This window comes from Thermobia domestica, chromosome 7 (genome assembly GCF_964235325.1).
Source record: "Thermobia domestica chromosome 7, izTheDome1.hap1.1, whole genome shotgun sequence".
NCBI lineage: Eukaryota > Metazoa > Arthropoda > Insecta > Zygentoma > Lepismatidae > Thermobia > Thermobia domestica.
The window spans coordinates 7,100,227-7,115,406 of NC_137460.1; the positions used below are offsets into that span (position 1 = coordinate 7,100,227).

Below are 15,180 nucleotides of genomic sequence, written 5' to 3' on the forward strand. Positions count from 1 at the left end.
CCTCTGAAAAATCCTAAGTGAATATCAATGTAAAGTGGACTTTACATTTAACTTCCTTTGGACATACAGAGTAAAGTCATTCACTAAAGTTCACTTAAGAAGTTTCCTTTAAAACCTTGCAACACCATTCCAATGCAAAAACACATTTACAATACGAAATGTCAAAATCGGGACACTTCTATGTAAAGTCGATGGTAAACACTACCCCAAATCGGGTTCCTTGCTATTGACATACAAAAACCTTACTAATGGCACTTTTTTTTTTATTTTCAGTATGAAACCTACGTACTTACATCTATACTATTTAGAACACATGAACTATCATCTCTTCTGCATAAAATGCTACAAGTTTCGTTAGCCTACATCCATTAGGGCCTGATCTATAATAATAATTCAAAATAGCATATTACAATGTTTTAATTTCCCACCCCTATGCATTTACTGCTTGGCATGTCTTCATCATGCTGGTATCATACGATCACACTGCTGTTATATCTTAATGTGTACATCCCAATACGTAGCTTCAAGTTTCGTGACTAAGTCTATTAACGCCTGATCTACAATCATTTGAGAATAACTCTACTCTTTTTTAATTTCCCAGCAGTACACTGAGGAAATCCATCATCTTCAAAAGGTTAATATTACGACAGAGAGACCATAGAACAGCTAAATACTACCGTTACAATGTTTTTAAATGGTCGCGGATACATCTAAATGGAAACTTTCCAGTTGTTGCTCCAAGAAACTGATCACGATAATGCTAGACCTCATGCCGCGAGGATTACAGTCGTAACAGAACAACAATTCAGAAAGAAGATATTGAATCATATCCCCCAACCTCCCATCAGTAATGCTTTCCTGGATGAATCTATTTTTTGCCTTATCTACCTTGGAACGAACGTTCAATCAATGTACCAGGTTGTTTTCGTAACTTACTAACTTTTACAGGGGATTGAGGACACTTATTTATTAAAACAAGTGGACCTATGCTACATGCACATACGTCTAACCCTATCACAGGGCAAATTAATCAATACGAAAGATGTGAATCCCACATCAAAATGATTGTTGCTGTTAGGTCACAGGAGACAACTAAATTATCAACTTAGGGCAGTGGCCCACACACTGGTGAACTATGAGAGCTACAATCCGTCCCAAACGAAAACTACAAACAAATTATTCGAAGATAGATTGTGACACTTTCGCAGTTTTTTTTCTTTTTCCTTTCTTTCTTTCTTCCTTCACGGTACTTGCTTCTTATTTTGATTTGAGACGGGGTATAACCCCACTCACTACCCTGTAAATGTGCCACATCCTTATACACTTAATTGTTTGAATATTTCGTTGCGAATAGGCTTTGATATTACATAAACTCTTGGTTTGCCTAGTTTGTTTATGTTACGGATACATGCATGGAAAAGTTGCGGTTAAACCGCATGTTACAAGACTGCTCCCATTTGCAAGATTGGTCACAAAAAACACTCCATATATTGCAATCTGAGTCAAGTTACATTACTAAGGCTGAATCACTTACCGAAGTTTCTGCTCCCAGCAGGTATCTTCCTTCTGCACTAACGCTGCCAGCAGTGCCATCTCGTGTCTTACCGCAAATGACAGGTCAGTGCTAGCTATGTGGCCTCTTAATGCTAGGGCGATTCTATCCATTAATATGGTTCGCAGTTCCTCTGTGGCTTTCGGATTGTCTCTGGTCAAAAGGCAAAGTAACTGGCGAACCTCCTCCTGAACCTGCCATTTAAAAGAAATTCTTTCACTTACATAACGTCTTTTCATTAGGAGTGAATACAGAAGCAAGTAATATTTCTAAATTATTACAATGCTGAAGACAGATGAATACACAAGTTTTAACTTAAATAATTAAAATTAATCAATAGTTCGTCTAGCAACTTTAGCTATTTCAAAGGATCGGTTCTGAAGAAGGTCATCCTTTCCTGAAACGTTCACGGTGAGATTTGTAATGTGTGGGTTTTTGGTAAGTACAGCTTTAGTTAGTATTTCATATATTTCCTATCAATTCACTAAGCCGTAACACCATTAAATTTACTTTATTTATTTATTTGCCAAAGTTCCAGATACAGCAAGGCAGCCATTTTACACCGAAACTATGTAACATAGAATATAAAATTAACAATAACAAGTGTAAACAAAAAGCTATATAAAGGTCCATAAGTGTAGGAATAACAAATTGAAATAAAACTAAGGTTCCATAAGTGTAGCAATAATTTCCCGTCGGAACACATTCTTAGATTTAAAAGTATCCAGGTCAGAAGCAATGGAAAAAATAAAATGAAATCTTTCAGTTTTACGTCCCAAGGGTATGCCGGTTAGGCTAACGAAGACAGCGATTATGAGAAATGAATGAAATGGTGGAATGAAGAAAGTGGGAGGAAACGGGAGAACCCCGAGAAAACCCATGAGCACGGTGTTTGTCCACCACAAAGTCCACACGGCGCGAGCTGGGATCGAACCAGGGACCCCAAGCACCGGATGTGAACGCTCTACCACTGAACCACCGCACCTTCCTACAGAAGCAATGGAGTTAAATTCAGAAGCCAGTCTATAGAACAAAGAACGCTGAATAATTGATAATCGAGGTGTGTTGCAATGAAGTAGTTCCCTATTTCTAGGTCTTCTTGCAGGTACCCGAATATTAAATTTAGAGATTAGTTCTTTAGTTCTAAGTTTTCCATTTAGAATTCTATGAAGAAACATCATGTCAAATAGCATGCGACGAGATGATGGTGTACGGATGCCAAGAACAGTCAACAATTCAGGTTTACTTAAACAGCGTACAGAAAGTATTCTTTTTCTGACAATGGCAAGAAAGAAATTTAGAACTGAGTCAATGCGAGAGAGATTTGATACGCTAGCCATACTCCAAATGGTGGAACAGTACTCTATTTTGGTTGAAATAAACGTTTTATAGAATATACTTTCAACTGAAATTGAAGTATACAATTCTAGTATTTAAGAAATAATATATTTACCTAGATCCAATACTTTAACACACAAACTAACTATAAAGAAGGGTATAATTAAAAAAAAACTGAAAACCATTGATTTACCTGAACCGTTCCTCTTCTTAAGTTGTTCGCTACTAACTCGGAGATCAGTCCTTGATTACAAAGAATCTGCCTGGACCAAGGAGTTGATGCTAGTGCTCTGAGAAGTGTTAAGCAATGCTCTGTGGCTGCACTAGCACAGCCAAAGCAACGACCCAAAGGTGCTGCCCTTAATGTATGAGATGAAGATTCTTCTCTATTGGTGGCGCATACCTGGTCATCTCGTTGATTTCTATCGTAAGCTACTAATTCTCGACGACATGCTAGTACCCGCTGGAAATAAAAAAAAAGTACCAACTTACTCTTATGAAACAGAATATATCAGGCCCTAAAAGTACCTCTTAAATCGAAGATTCTTAACTTTGACTGACAACACACTTAAGTTAGATACTGTACTATTGATTATACTGATATTATATATATATATATATGTCTACAGGGGATGGACAAATATGGAAACACCTGAAAAATTACATATTACAGAGCTCCTGTACAACATAAAAATTATTTTTTATATTCTAAAATTTCGTGACATACCTCACCGGGCTCCACAGCACACCTGTTGGGAATCATTCTCTTACAACAGTTTCAGAAACGCGATTAAGGAATGTACTATGTAAAACACAAGTTGCCAAAACCAGTTTTCTAATTCTATTGAGAGAATGAACAAACATCCGTAATACACAGTACTTCCAGAAAACTTTTGTCTGTGAAAGCAAACAATATTTCAGAACAGCTGTTCAATACCTTTGCTCGACTACATACGGATATCTCAATCAGGTGAAAATACTATCTTGCTACCCCTCTCCCAACATACAAAGGAATAATAATTCATGGGTAGTCATTAAGAAGCGGATTTGGCGTTGTTCAATTATTTCTCTCCTACTTCTTTCCCTCCATGTCTTATGAAGCGTACGCGAAAGTGCTTAGCACATAGCATTGCCTTATTTTGTTCTGTGATAGTGTTTCAATTTATTGTTTCGAAAATAATATTAATCTTTTAGTATTTCTAGAAGCTGAAACAGTTTCCAATATATTTCGGATATATACGCGAGAATTCATTTTCAAGGACCATAGAGGCTTAAAACAAATTATGCATTAAGATCTTCACATGCTTATAACTTCAATATCAGTGGATATGTTAAATTTCTGTACGAAATAATGTATTTTAAGAAATTTCGGAATGGTATTATTCTTTGATATCATTGAATATCCGTCTCATTAAAAAAAAAAAAAAAAAAAAAAAATATATATATATATATATATATATATATATATATATATATATATATATATATATATATTTTTTTTTTTTAATGAGACGGATATTCAATGATATCAATTCCGATTTAGTGGATTCTCTCTTATAAGAGCAAACACGAAAACCATTAATTATAGTCTTAGTTTTCGGGACTCGAAAGGCTAATTAACACCTTGTAGAGAGGAATGTTGACAGAATACTAGGGAACAGACGTCTGGTCTATGTCATATCATTCGTTAATATTTTAAGCTTTATTCCTCCAGTAATATACAATCAGATAGCTATAAAGCTCATCCATGGCTCTACTAAGCCTGCAAATGATAAATTTAAGGTATCTGTGAAAATAGTATATTTTTTTCGGATATCTTTGTACATGCAAAGAAAAGGCATATGATCTCTGCTTAAGGCATATATATATATATATATCGTGTTTCAAAACAACACTGAAAACATTTGGGAGGTGATTTCTGACACCAAGATAAGACAAAAAGTATAAACCAACCTGAGTGCAGAAATTCGTCATTTTGGAGTTGTAGGCTGCCAAACACACACACACACATACAATAAATAAATAAATAAATAAATAAATAAATAAATAAATAAATAAAGCTACAATACTATGGGACCTACTGACGGGTCAAGACTATTTAGGAACTACTATGTGCACTATCCAAATATACACGTTTCAGAATTCTTCGGTACTTCCACAACAGTTATTACAGAGGCAGTTGGTGAATACTTCAAATTATATAAGTAAAAAATAAAATATAAAGTGTGCTCTCCATAAAGATTGTTGCGTGAGTACCGCAGAATTCTGAAACATGTATATTTGGATAGCGCACATATTAGTACCTAAGTGAAGTCTTGACCCGTCTACGGTAGGTTCCACAATATTGAAACTATGGACCTTTAAAGTAGTTTTATTTATTTATTTATTTATTTATTTGTTTATGTTTTTGGCAAACTATAACTCAGAAATGACGGATTTCCGCATCCAGGTTGGTCTATACTTTTTGTCTTATCTTGGTGTCAGGGATTACCTCCCAAACGTTGTCAGTATTGATTTGCAATACCCTATACATATTACATATTATATATACAGGGTGCGGAAAAAGTCCCGGAACCGTCCAATATCTCGCGACATATACAGATCAGCACAACAAAAGTAACACGTGTTAAACAGTTTTGAAAAAGTTATCCAATTATACCAAACGCAACCCCCTATCCCCACCCCCTTCGGGGGAACGGGGAGTAACTTTAAAATTTTAAATGGAAACCCCCATTTTTCATTGCATATTTGGATTCTCCAGAAAAAGTCACTTTTTCTGGAGAATCCAAATGTACAATAAGAAAGAGGTGTTCCCATTTAAAATTTTAAAATTACTCCCCGTACCCCCGAAGGGGGTCGGGATAGGGGGTTGCGTTTGGTATAATTGGATAGCTTTTTCAAAACTATTTAACACGTGGTATTTTTGTTTTGCTGATCTCATACTTCGCGAGATATTGGACCGTTCCGGAACTTTTTCCGCACCCTGTATAATAAAATGTTCCAGCTTTAGACACTTACATGTTGTCTACCTTTTGATTCCATTATATATTGTGTCAAGGCCAAGAAAGGTATTTGTAAATATAGTTTCTGTAGAAAAGGGAAGGAAGTCTAACAGAAACTGGCATAATATAGAAGCAGTATTCTCAGAGATATTGTTTAGTTTTGACTCGGTACAGAATGTAGCAATTTCACAATTATGTGAATTTCATGAATTACCCATGTATCATATACGTAACTGAAGACGAAAGTGTATCTCTATCTATCTATCTATACTTACCTGAATAATCTTACTAAGCTCTTCGAAGGAACTCTTGCATTCCCCACAGTAGCGCTGAGCCAGAAGTTGAATGGCTCGATTAACTTGAGTACTTCCTGTATTTCCCGTCTGCACACCTTCTTCAAGGACTCGATCAAGACGGTGTTCACTTATCTTCAACAGCAGCAACTACAAAATACAAATGGACTGTATGAAATAAATGCGTACCGCAGTACATTATTATACAGAGTAATCAATGAATCGGGAGGTCTTATTTACACTGGACTCTCGGTTTACGAACAAATTTGTTTAGGTACAAGTTTTGTAAACAATTTTTCCTTGGGCTTACATACAATATTTCGGAGTACAACGTACATTCACCCCTGTACTCATTATTCCACGCGCATAGTAGTGCTCTTGTTTGCCGTAAAAAATCCTACCAGATTGCTGTGTTTAAAAACTACTTTTTGTAGATTTTATATTCTTTTAGCTCTTACACGGTTTTCTTTAATTTAGTGTTATTCAGTTGAATTTAAAAAAGAATGTTACTTTCACTCCATATTAACAGAGAAACACAAATGTAAAAAATACGTGAAGTACCGTGGCTAGAACAATTGTATTTATCATGTTTACGAATGGTGTTACGGAACAGATTGAGTTCGTAAACCGCGGGCCCACTATATTTCATTTTATTCTTGTAGGGGGGAAGGGGGCGGCTTTAGCGGGTAGACCGGGTAGGCACGCAACTACTCAAATTTTTTGAAAAATATATAAACGCTAAAAGATACAATAAAGAGTAAATATATTTTCCACTATTTATATTAATGGTACCTAAGTAGAGAATTATTTAATAAACAGTATCAACTACTACTCTAAATAATTTTCTACTGTCATTAATCAATCAAATATGTATACATATCTATAAATGAGGGAGCAGGCCTACCCAAAATTAAAATCCTAAAGCCGCCCCTGGTTCTGACAACATGAGTGGGAGCGGTTTTAAAGGATTTTACGAAAATGGTGCGGATCTCATAATCGATCAGCATTAATTTCAGTGAAAGTTTGAGTCTCATCATAATTGTGTTGTTCCTTAGTTCCCGAGTTCCAAAACTTTAAGGTTACTGGCTGCACTCTTAAGAAAGGTTGCAAGGTTAACAAAATACCTCATAACTGAAGCTATACGAAAAGTTTTGAGAGAAGTCTAGGCGACCTTGCGCGTCGCCACACTGTCCAAATCGGGGTGTCTGAAGCCAGCGTCACATGGAGTCAGTATTTACAATTCCAATACTTCACTCAGTTGAAAAAATCGAAATAACAAGGGGTCAAATGAATTCCTGTAGGGATATTTCAAAGAGTAGTAGGTAATATATGTTAAGACTTAATTCGTATTACACAGTCAAAGAGTCCCTCACAAACCGAGTTCCTAAAGCGAAACGGTTGTAATCTGAATAATGTATTTTCTGAACGTAAGGCTTTTGTTTCCAAATTAAATGTCGACTTAAAGCAGGGAATTCGTGTTATTATTCAGTTCAAAATCTTTAGTCGTCACAAATTCTGTCGAAGAATTTGAAAATGAAAATGAAATGAAATCTTTTGAGTTTTACGTCCCACGGTTATGCCGGTTAGGCTAAAGGAGACGGTGATGATGAGTAATGAATGAAATGGTGGAATGAAGAAAGTGGGAAGAAACGGGAGAACCCGGAGGAAACCCACGCACACGGTATTTGTCCACCACAAAGTTCACTTGGCGGGGACTGGGATCGAAACCGGGACCCCAAGCACTAGAGGTGAACGCTCTACCACTGAGCCACCGCGGCCCCTCGAAGAATTTAAGTTTAAAATATATAAAACCATAATCATGATTGCTGTCCTGTATGGTTAAGAAACATGGTCGCTTACTCTGAGGGAATCACGTAGGCAAAGTATTTGAGAATAAGATCCTGAGACAAATATTTGGGCCCAACAGGAAAGGACACGGGAGAAACTTCATAACGAGGAACTGCATAATTTATACCGTTTACCAAACATTGTTAGGGTCATCAAATCTAGGAGGCTCAGATGGACAGGTGATGTAGCTAGAATGGAAGAAAGTAGGAACCGTTTCAAAATTTTAACGAGAGATCGAATCACAAAATGACCATTACGAAGACCTAGACGCAGATGGGAGGATAATATTAACATGAATCTCGCAGAAATAGGAATGCAAAATAGGAACTGGATCCAGCTGGCTAAGGATAGAAGTCAGTGGAGAGCTCTTGTGAACAGGGCATTGAACTTTTGAGTTGCATACGCCACAGGCTGAGTGAGTTAGTTATGTTGAAGTATTATACATGTTCAACCAAAACTGGGAAAAAGAACGATGATTTTATGTATATATATTGCTGTGTTTTAAAACTGAATAAATGGTAACATTTACTATACATGAAATTTTTGAACGCTTCCGCTTCACTGTGTATATTATTATTATTATTGGTGCTTTAATTCATTGTTAAAATATAAATAAATAAATAAATAAATAAATAAATAAATAGTGACATCATACCTCTAAGGTAGGCTTGTTTGCAATTAGTTGTTTGTACACTCGATCAGCCTTCTCAAGTAAAGAATTAATGGTGGCAACCGTCTTCTTCCTATCTTCGTCATTTTCTATAGGATCAACAGCACAGCAAGGGCGTGCAGTCAGCGTATAATCGAATTTCGCATATTTGCAGAAACCACATGCATGACACAGGAAAGGATCCTTCTCGTCATAATTAATTGCTCTGAAAATTTAATTGACATATAAAGCACCACACAGACAGTACATATTTCAATAAAACATTACGACAGTTATACAGTAGTAAGACAATAAGAGCTTGAATAATATAAAACATTAATAAATTATTAAAATTTCAATTTTTTTCTAAAATATACATTAATCTTACTCTCATACGCTCATGTAAGTCTTTTTTTTTTCATTTGTATTAGAAATTTAACACTATGGAAGATCATACAATTTTCTTTTACAAATACAAATTTTAAATTAAAGTTGTGTTTATTATTATTAATTTCATGTTAGTAATATATATCCTTAATCTACACGAAATTTTCCTTTGTAAAATACATACTTGATCTGTACGCTATACACTTTGAAGAAATCTCAAGATAAATTTATTTCAAGCGAGTCGTAATTTCCTATTGTGCAAATGACTAATTTACATTTAAGTCAAGAATAACTATTCCCCAAAGTAAAATAAGACAGGAGACCCAAAACAAACCTGACTTGACAACAACAACAACAACAACAACAAAAAAAAAAAAAAATCTTCCAGTCTCCTTCAAAATACTTTTCATTAAATGCAATTCATTTTTCCAGTCTTCTTTCCCACTGTTTGAAGCACCTCTGGAAATCTTCCAACTTTTACATCGTCCAGTGCGCGTTCTACGAAATTCTTTATATAGTCACTACATCATCAAAACACTTTCCTTTTAGATTTTGTTTAATTCTCTCGGAAACTGTCATCACGTTGGTCAAAAAAGTCTGGATCACTTTCAATCTGATTTTTCGAGTCCTGGCTCAAATTCAGACGAATGTTTTCGATTCTGTGTGGGCACACAAGAAACAAACTTAGCGGTAATACGTTTCATTTGCAAAACCTCACGCTGGCACGAGATCCAACTCACTCCTGTCTGCTCTGAAATATCATCGATCGTAAAAGGACGACCTTCGTTAACTTTTGACAGATTTTTTCGATGTTTTCGTCGTTTCGAAATGATGATGAGCACCCAGAACAAACATGATCTTCAACACTCATCTCACCATACTTAAAACCCCTAAACCATTCAAAAATAGTGTACGGTTCATAGTACCCTTCTTGAAATCCTGTCGAAGCATTTGGTAAGTTTTCGTTTCCGATTTTCCAAGTAGGAAGCAAAATTTCAAACAGACACTGTAAATTTGAATCTGCCATAACGATTTTGCAGGCGGCAAACGAGAATAGTTGAGAAAAACCTTAATACGATCAAACGCTAACCTCTTACGCAGACGCCGCTTTGACCAACTGATTTGGGAGGGTCTCTCTTAGACCCAACTAGCGGGAGAACTCTCTACTACGCCTACAAAGGACGGGGCTCTTTCAATCCGGTTCTTTTGGGTCTTCCCTCATGTATGTCCATTGTTGTAATCTAGACTCGACTCCCTGCAGTCCATAAAGAGCTAAAGACAGCCAAATGGAGCATACTCAGATGGGTAATGAGTAATGAATGCATCGATTTTTAACATCATTATATTTGACTTTCTACACCTAAGTCTGCTACCTCTTAAATTAAATAGCTCCCAAATTGCTTCTCAAGGTGTACCAACACCGACTCTTGTGTGAATTAATCAGGTATCGAACCTGTGACCAGACACAATAAAAGCAGTAACTATTCGAGTACACGGACACACATGTAATGTTAATCTACGTACACTATTCCATGTCTGCTATAAAGTGTAGCAGCAACACATCTCTTGTTCATAAACTTTTATTCAGTCATTTCTTTTAAATTTTTAAAGCACTGTATAATACAAAATAACCAAACCAAACCACTTGGGGTAACGGGCCGATTTGTGGGCCTGAGCCGCTCTACGCCATATGTCAGCAATTGGTGGAACTACGTCCGGCCTAGCGACAAACGTGTGGTCAGTATCAGGAGCTTTCTAGACCTAGTGGCCGTCACGACTTTTATTCACGTGACTCCCCAGTCTGCCTCACGACTCTGGATGGATGCCGAAACCTGGGGAAGGCACCGGCCGGGAATTGAACCCGAGACCACGTGACCATGAATCCAACGCCCTAACCACTAAACTATAGTATTCCTGTACAGTACAAAATAGGAAATAACATAAATGATCATCTTTGAAATTACTATTTGCTATTAGAGACAAACTACTCTTAAAAAATACACTGTAATAAGATTTGGAATTTTCCGAAACAAAAAAAGCATTAATACTTACCGACATTTGTGACACTGGAAAACGTTCTCTCCACAGTTGGCACAGACTCCGGGATTGGCTGGTACAGACGCACTGCATCTAGGACACTGAAGCGTCTCGGATGAGGCTTGAATGTTTTCATAGAAATCTGCGTACTCAATCATTAAATTACAAGCAACGATGGGAAGCGGAAATTCTATCTTGACTTCTGTTTGTCCGGTGGCCAAACTCACTTTCTTTGCCTTGTGCCACATGGCTTTTTAAAGAAGGAAAAGATCACATTTCAAGGTTCAAGAATATATTATATACACTACTTCAAAATTTAAAAATAATATTCTCACTCTGAAGAAAATAAAGATCAATAAGTTTATTGTGAATATCAAGTTGTTCGAATAGCTACCATATAAGAACTGAAAATATATTCAGTTTGTTCTTTATTCTGTTATGAGTCGATTATTGAAAAATAAATAAATAAATAAATAAACAAATAAAAAACATTATACTATCAGTATTGTTAAGATATAGGCAAGAAAACCAAGTTAGTCAGGATAAGATTGAAATTACTTTATCCAAGTATTAACTATGTACACTAGGCAGGAGCGTCATTTCAGACTTCGCTTGAGGGGGGCAAGAGCACCACCGACATAAGATTTTCACGTTACGTAATAGTATATTAGGAGACCATCCATTAAATTATATGCATTTCTCAAACTCTTGGAGGGGGGGGGCAATTGCCCCCTCCTGCCCCCCCCAAATGATGCCCCTGACACTAGGGTGTTTCATTTCTCCAAAGATGTGATTTTCATAAGATTTTGCTTATGCCTCGAGTCTCTGTAATGTAAATTTCAAGAAGATAGGATAATATTTAGGGGTTGCACACATTGATCACACTTTATCTCAAACTAGTCAAATTTTTAATGTTTACCTGCTTTGTACTAATGGGCTTCTCATGTGTTTCTTTAATCTTCTGCAGGTAATTGAACTTCAAAATGGGAACCAAAGGAGGAAATCGGCTGCTAGAAAAGGTGCCTAGTGGTGAGTTTTTAGGAGCTTGGCTCCCTTCAAAGGAACAACTACTGTTAGTTTTTATTTATCATCACAAAAAAATGAAAAAAGAAAAAAAACTTTCGGATGCTGCTAAATCTACCAGTACTAAACACTAAACTACAGTGCATGTGAAGGAAAGCAAATATCCCTGTTAAAACGGAGGAAAATATCCGTGCTGATATACAGACGCTATGCAAATATTAAACTCTGGGTAAAGAGAAATCGAGAAACACGGATATAAGCAAATATGAAACGGTAGATTTGGAAAGGTGATCTTGTCGAGTTGTTTGATAATTCCTGGCAAAATGCAATGGACATGACTAGCGTATCACAAGAAGGAAAATAACTTCTTAGGTTACAAAGAGAAGATCATATGAATGAGTCATTGAGTGAAGTAGAAACATTCTAACCTCGAAAATAATAACTAAGTGTACGAAAGAACAAAAATATGAATCCTGTAAGAATAAACACTACAAAGCTATTGCTGAAATCAAGAGGACAGTTATAAGTGTACTAGAACTGACGAAGAAACCCAGTTTCCGCTGCCAGCAACCAAAAAATTACGTTGAAGTTCGAGATTACAACCTCTTGATGAGACACTCATGTCTATTTGGGATCGAGAACAGCTCTCTACTCAACAAGCAAGTACTTCATTTATCGCAACTGCAAACAGTCTTGGTCACGACGTTTGTGAGTTACAGTTTTCCCAAAGTAATTAACATTGAAAAATCGAATTTTTCGCCTATGTACAAAACTGATCAAAGTGTGGAACTTCTAAATATTATTCAGTCTTCTTGAAATTTGGTATATATACATATATATCTTTTACATTAATGAGACTCGGAGCATAAACAAAGTCTGCAAAAAATTTTACTTTTTATTTTTTTCCTTACAAAATGAAACATCCTAATGTATACTAACACTTTATTATTTGTAAACACACATCATTAAGAATTCCAATGCGGGTTTTAAAGCATAAAACAACTGTGCATTGTATTGTGCTTCTTTTTTGGTGCCAATGATTTTTCAGTTTCTGGTTCGAGTTCCATGTTGGGACTCTATTTTGATGCCTTAATTCTAATGTACAAGGTTTCATCCGATAAGGCTACTCTGGACGGCTATACGAAGCTTATTTTATAAATTACGTCAATTATGCTACAACCACCAAAAAATCTGCAGCAATAACAATCAACCGTATGCATTTGAAGGTTACTGGAAGGTTCCTTTCAATCATACATTCACCTGGCGTCTGTGTGCAAAAGCTAACGACAAGGAGCAATTAACATCCATGTATAGAGATTTCATTACTGGATCAGGCTTTAATATACACAAACAAATACTCATGGACGAAGAAAAATGCCGTATGTATCTAGGAAAAAACGAATATCCTACACCTACACATAGTTCCGTCACATTGTCCATATATCTTTAACAATTAGGGTTACAGAGCTCCTTCGTGGCTAAGCGGTTAGCGTACACATCTTTGGCGTGGGAGACCCGGGTTCGATTTCCGGCGGGAGCTCATGTGGTTCGGATTCCACGTTAATCAGCAGGTCCACGTCTCATATAGCTTCGCTGCTGAACGGGACGTTAAACTCAAAATCAACTCAACTCAATTAGATTTAGAGGTTGAATATTGTTGGATGAATGTGATTCACCAACATACACACCCATCAACTCTTCTCCGTCGTTTGCTACCTATATATACACACACACTTTGACAATGTTGTATTTATTTGTATAAGAAAATGATCGAGTAGTAACTCAGTTTGCACCCTACTTTTCGCTCTCGTTCTGTTGAAAAAATGACATCTTTGAGTTTAACGTCTTATAATTATGTCCTTTAGGATACGGGAGACGATAATTGAAGTACGTGAATGAAAATAAAAGAACTGGTAAAGTGAGAACGTGGAAGGAAATGGGAGTACTCCGAGAAAACTCACGGACACGATGTTGTCCACTACAAACTTTCTTGACCGGGGATCGAACCAGACTCTCCAAAGACCAGAGATAAGCGCTCTACCACTGAGCTACCGTTGCCCCCATGCCATCTGTTGAGTACACTGAAAAGTCCCTTGCTATGCTCTTCAAGCACATAGAATTGATTTCCATTGCTGTAACATTTTCGGCGGCTAGATTACAGTAGCCATGACTTATGAAAATACCCTCGTATTTAATACAAATCTGAACAGTATTTGCGAGAGCTTAATTTAGTTTTTTTTTTTTTTTAAATTGACGTTCAGCGCGTCATGAAATTATTTTCTTACAAAAAAATAATAATAATAAAAATAAAATAAAAAAGCCAAGTTAATCAACTTACATGGTTTATTCTTCAGTTCAACCACTGCTTGAACACTTCTGTTGTTGTAGTAAATATTGATTGTTCGCACCATTTTGGTCCTCTTGAGATCTCCTATTCGGAGAGTGATTCTACTTATGGTATGACTTCCAACAAGCTTTACAATCTGTGTCGTAGTAGTGAACTTGGAATCAATCTGTAATGTAAGAATACTAGGTTAAAAAGAATCACTCTCTTCATTGTTTTAGTGATAAAGTAATATATTATTTGAAGTTATTATTTAAAAAAAAATCGGAAACGTAAATTTAAGAACAATAGTGTATTCACTACTGCCGATGACAAAATGTTAATTATTATTTTAATGCTGAACCTTTAACTTTACAATGTCCACACATACGGAGTCTCACATGATAATGCTGCTTATACTTTCGTTACCAAATTGACTGTTGTTCCACTAGTCCTGTATACGTGGAACTGTTATCTACTTCTTTTCATACGAAGGACGGTCAATATATTTTTGCCCTCGTATAGAGATGTTCTAGCTATTTGCATGCAAATTGGTACGAAATGTGGCAATGTCTGATGAGACTAATGTGTGAATTTTATGCTTCTAGGTTTAGAACTGTTGAAGATACGGAGTCTGAAAAGAGTGAAAGTGTAGAAGTGGCGAAGTGGAATATCACGCGGTTCTGAAGTTCCTCCATCTAAAGAGGATAAAAGCAAAGGACGTCTAT

The 15,180-nt window shown here is 36.2% G+C and overlaps 1 protein-coding gene across 4 annotated transcripts in view; it reads right to left on the reverse strand.

The window, feature by feature from the left end:
- poe (E3 ubiquitin-protein ligase-like protein poe) overlaps positions 1-15,180 on the reverse strand; it is a 246,440-nt gene that overhangs the window by 50,150 nt on the left and 181,110 nt on the right. For all 4 annotated transcript variants that reach the window (XM_081764062.1, XM_081764063.1, XM_081764064.1 and 1 more), the window contains 6 exons: positions 14,468-14,642; positions 11,122-11,356; positions 8,689-8,908; positions 6,168-6,335; positions 3,084-3,353; positions 1,535-1,746 (listed from right to left, as the gene is read on the reverse strand). In XM_081764062.1, the coding sequence (XP_081620188.1) occupies positions 1,535-1,746; positions 3,084-3,353; positions 6,168-6,335; positions 8,689-8,908; positions 11,122-11,356; positions 14,468-14,642 (1,280 nt within the window). The remainder of the gene's footprint in view (positions 1-1,534; positions 1,747-3,083; positions 3,354-6,167; positions 6,336-8,688; positions 8,909-11,121; positions 11,357-14,467; positions 14,643-15,180) is intronic.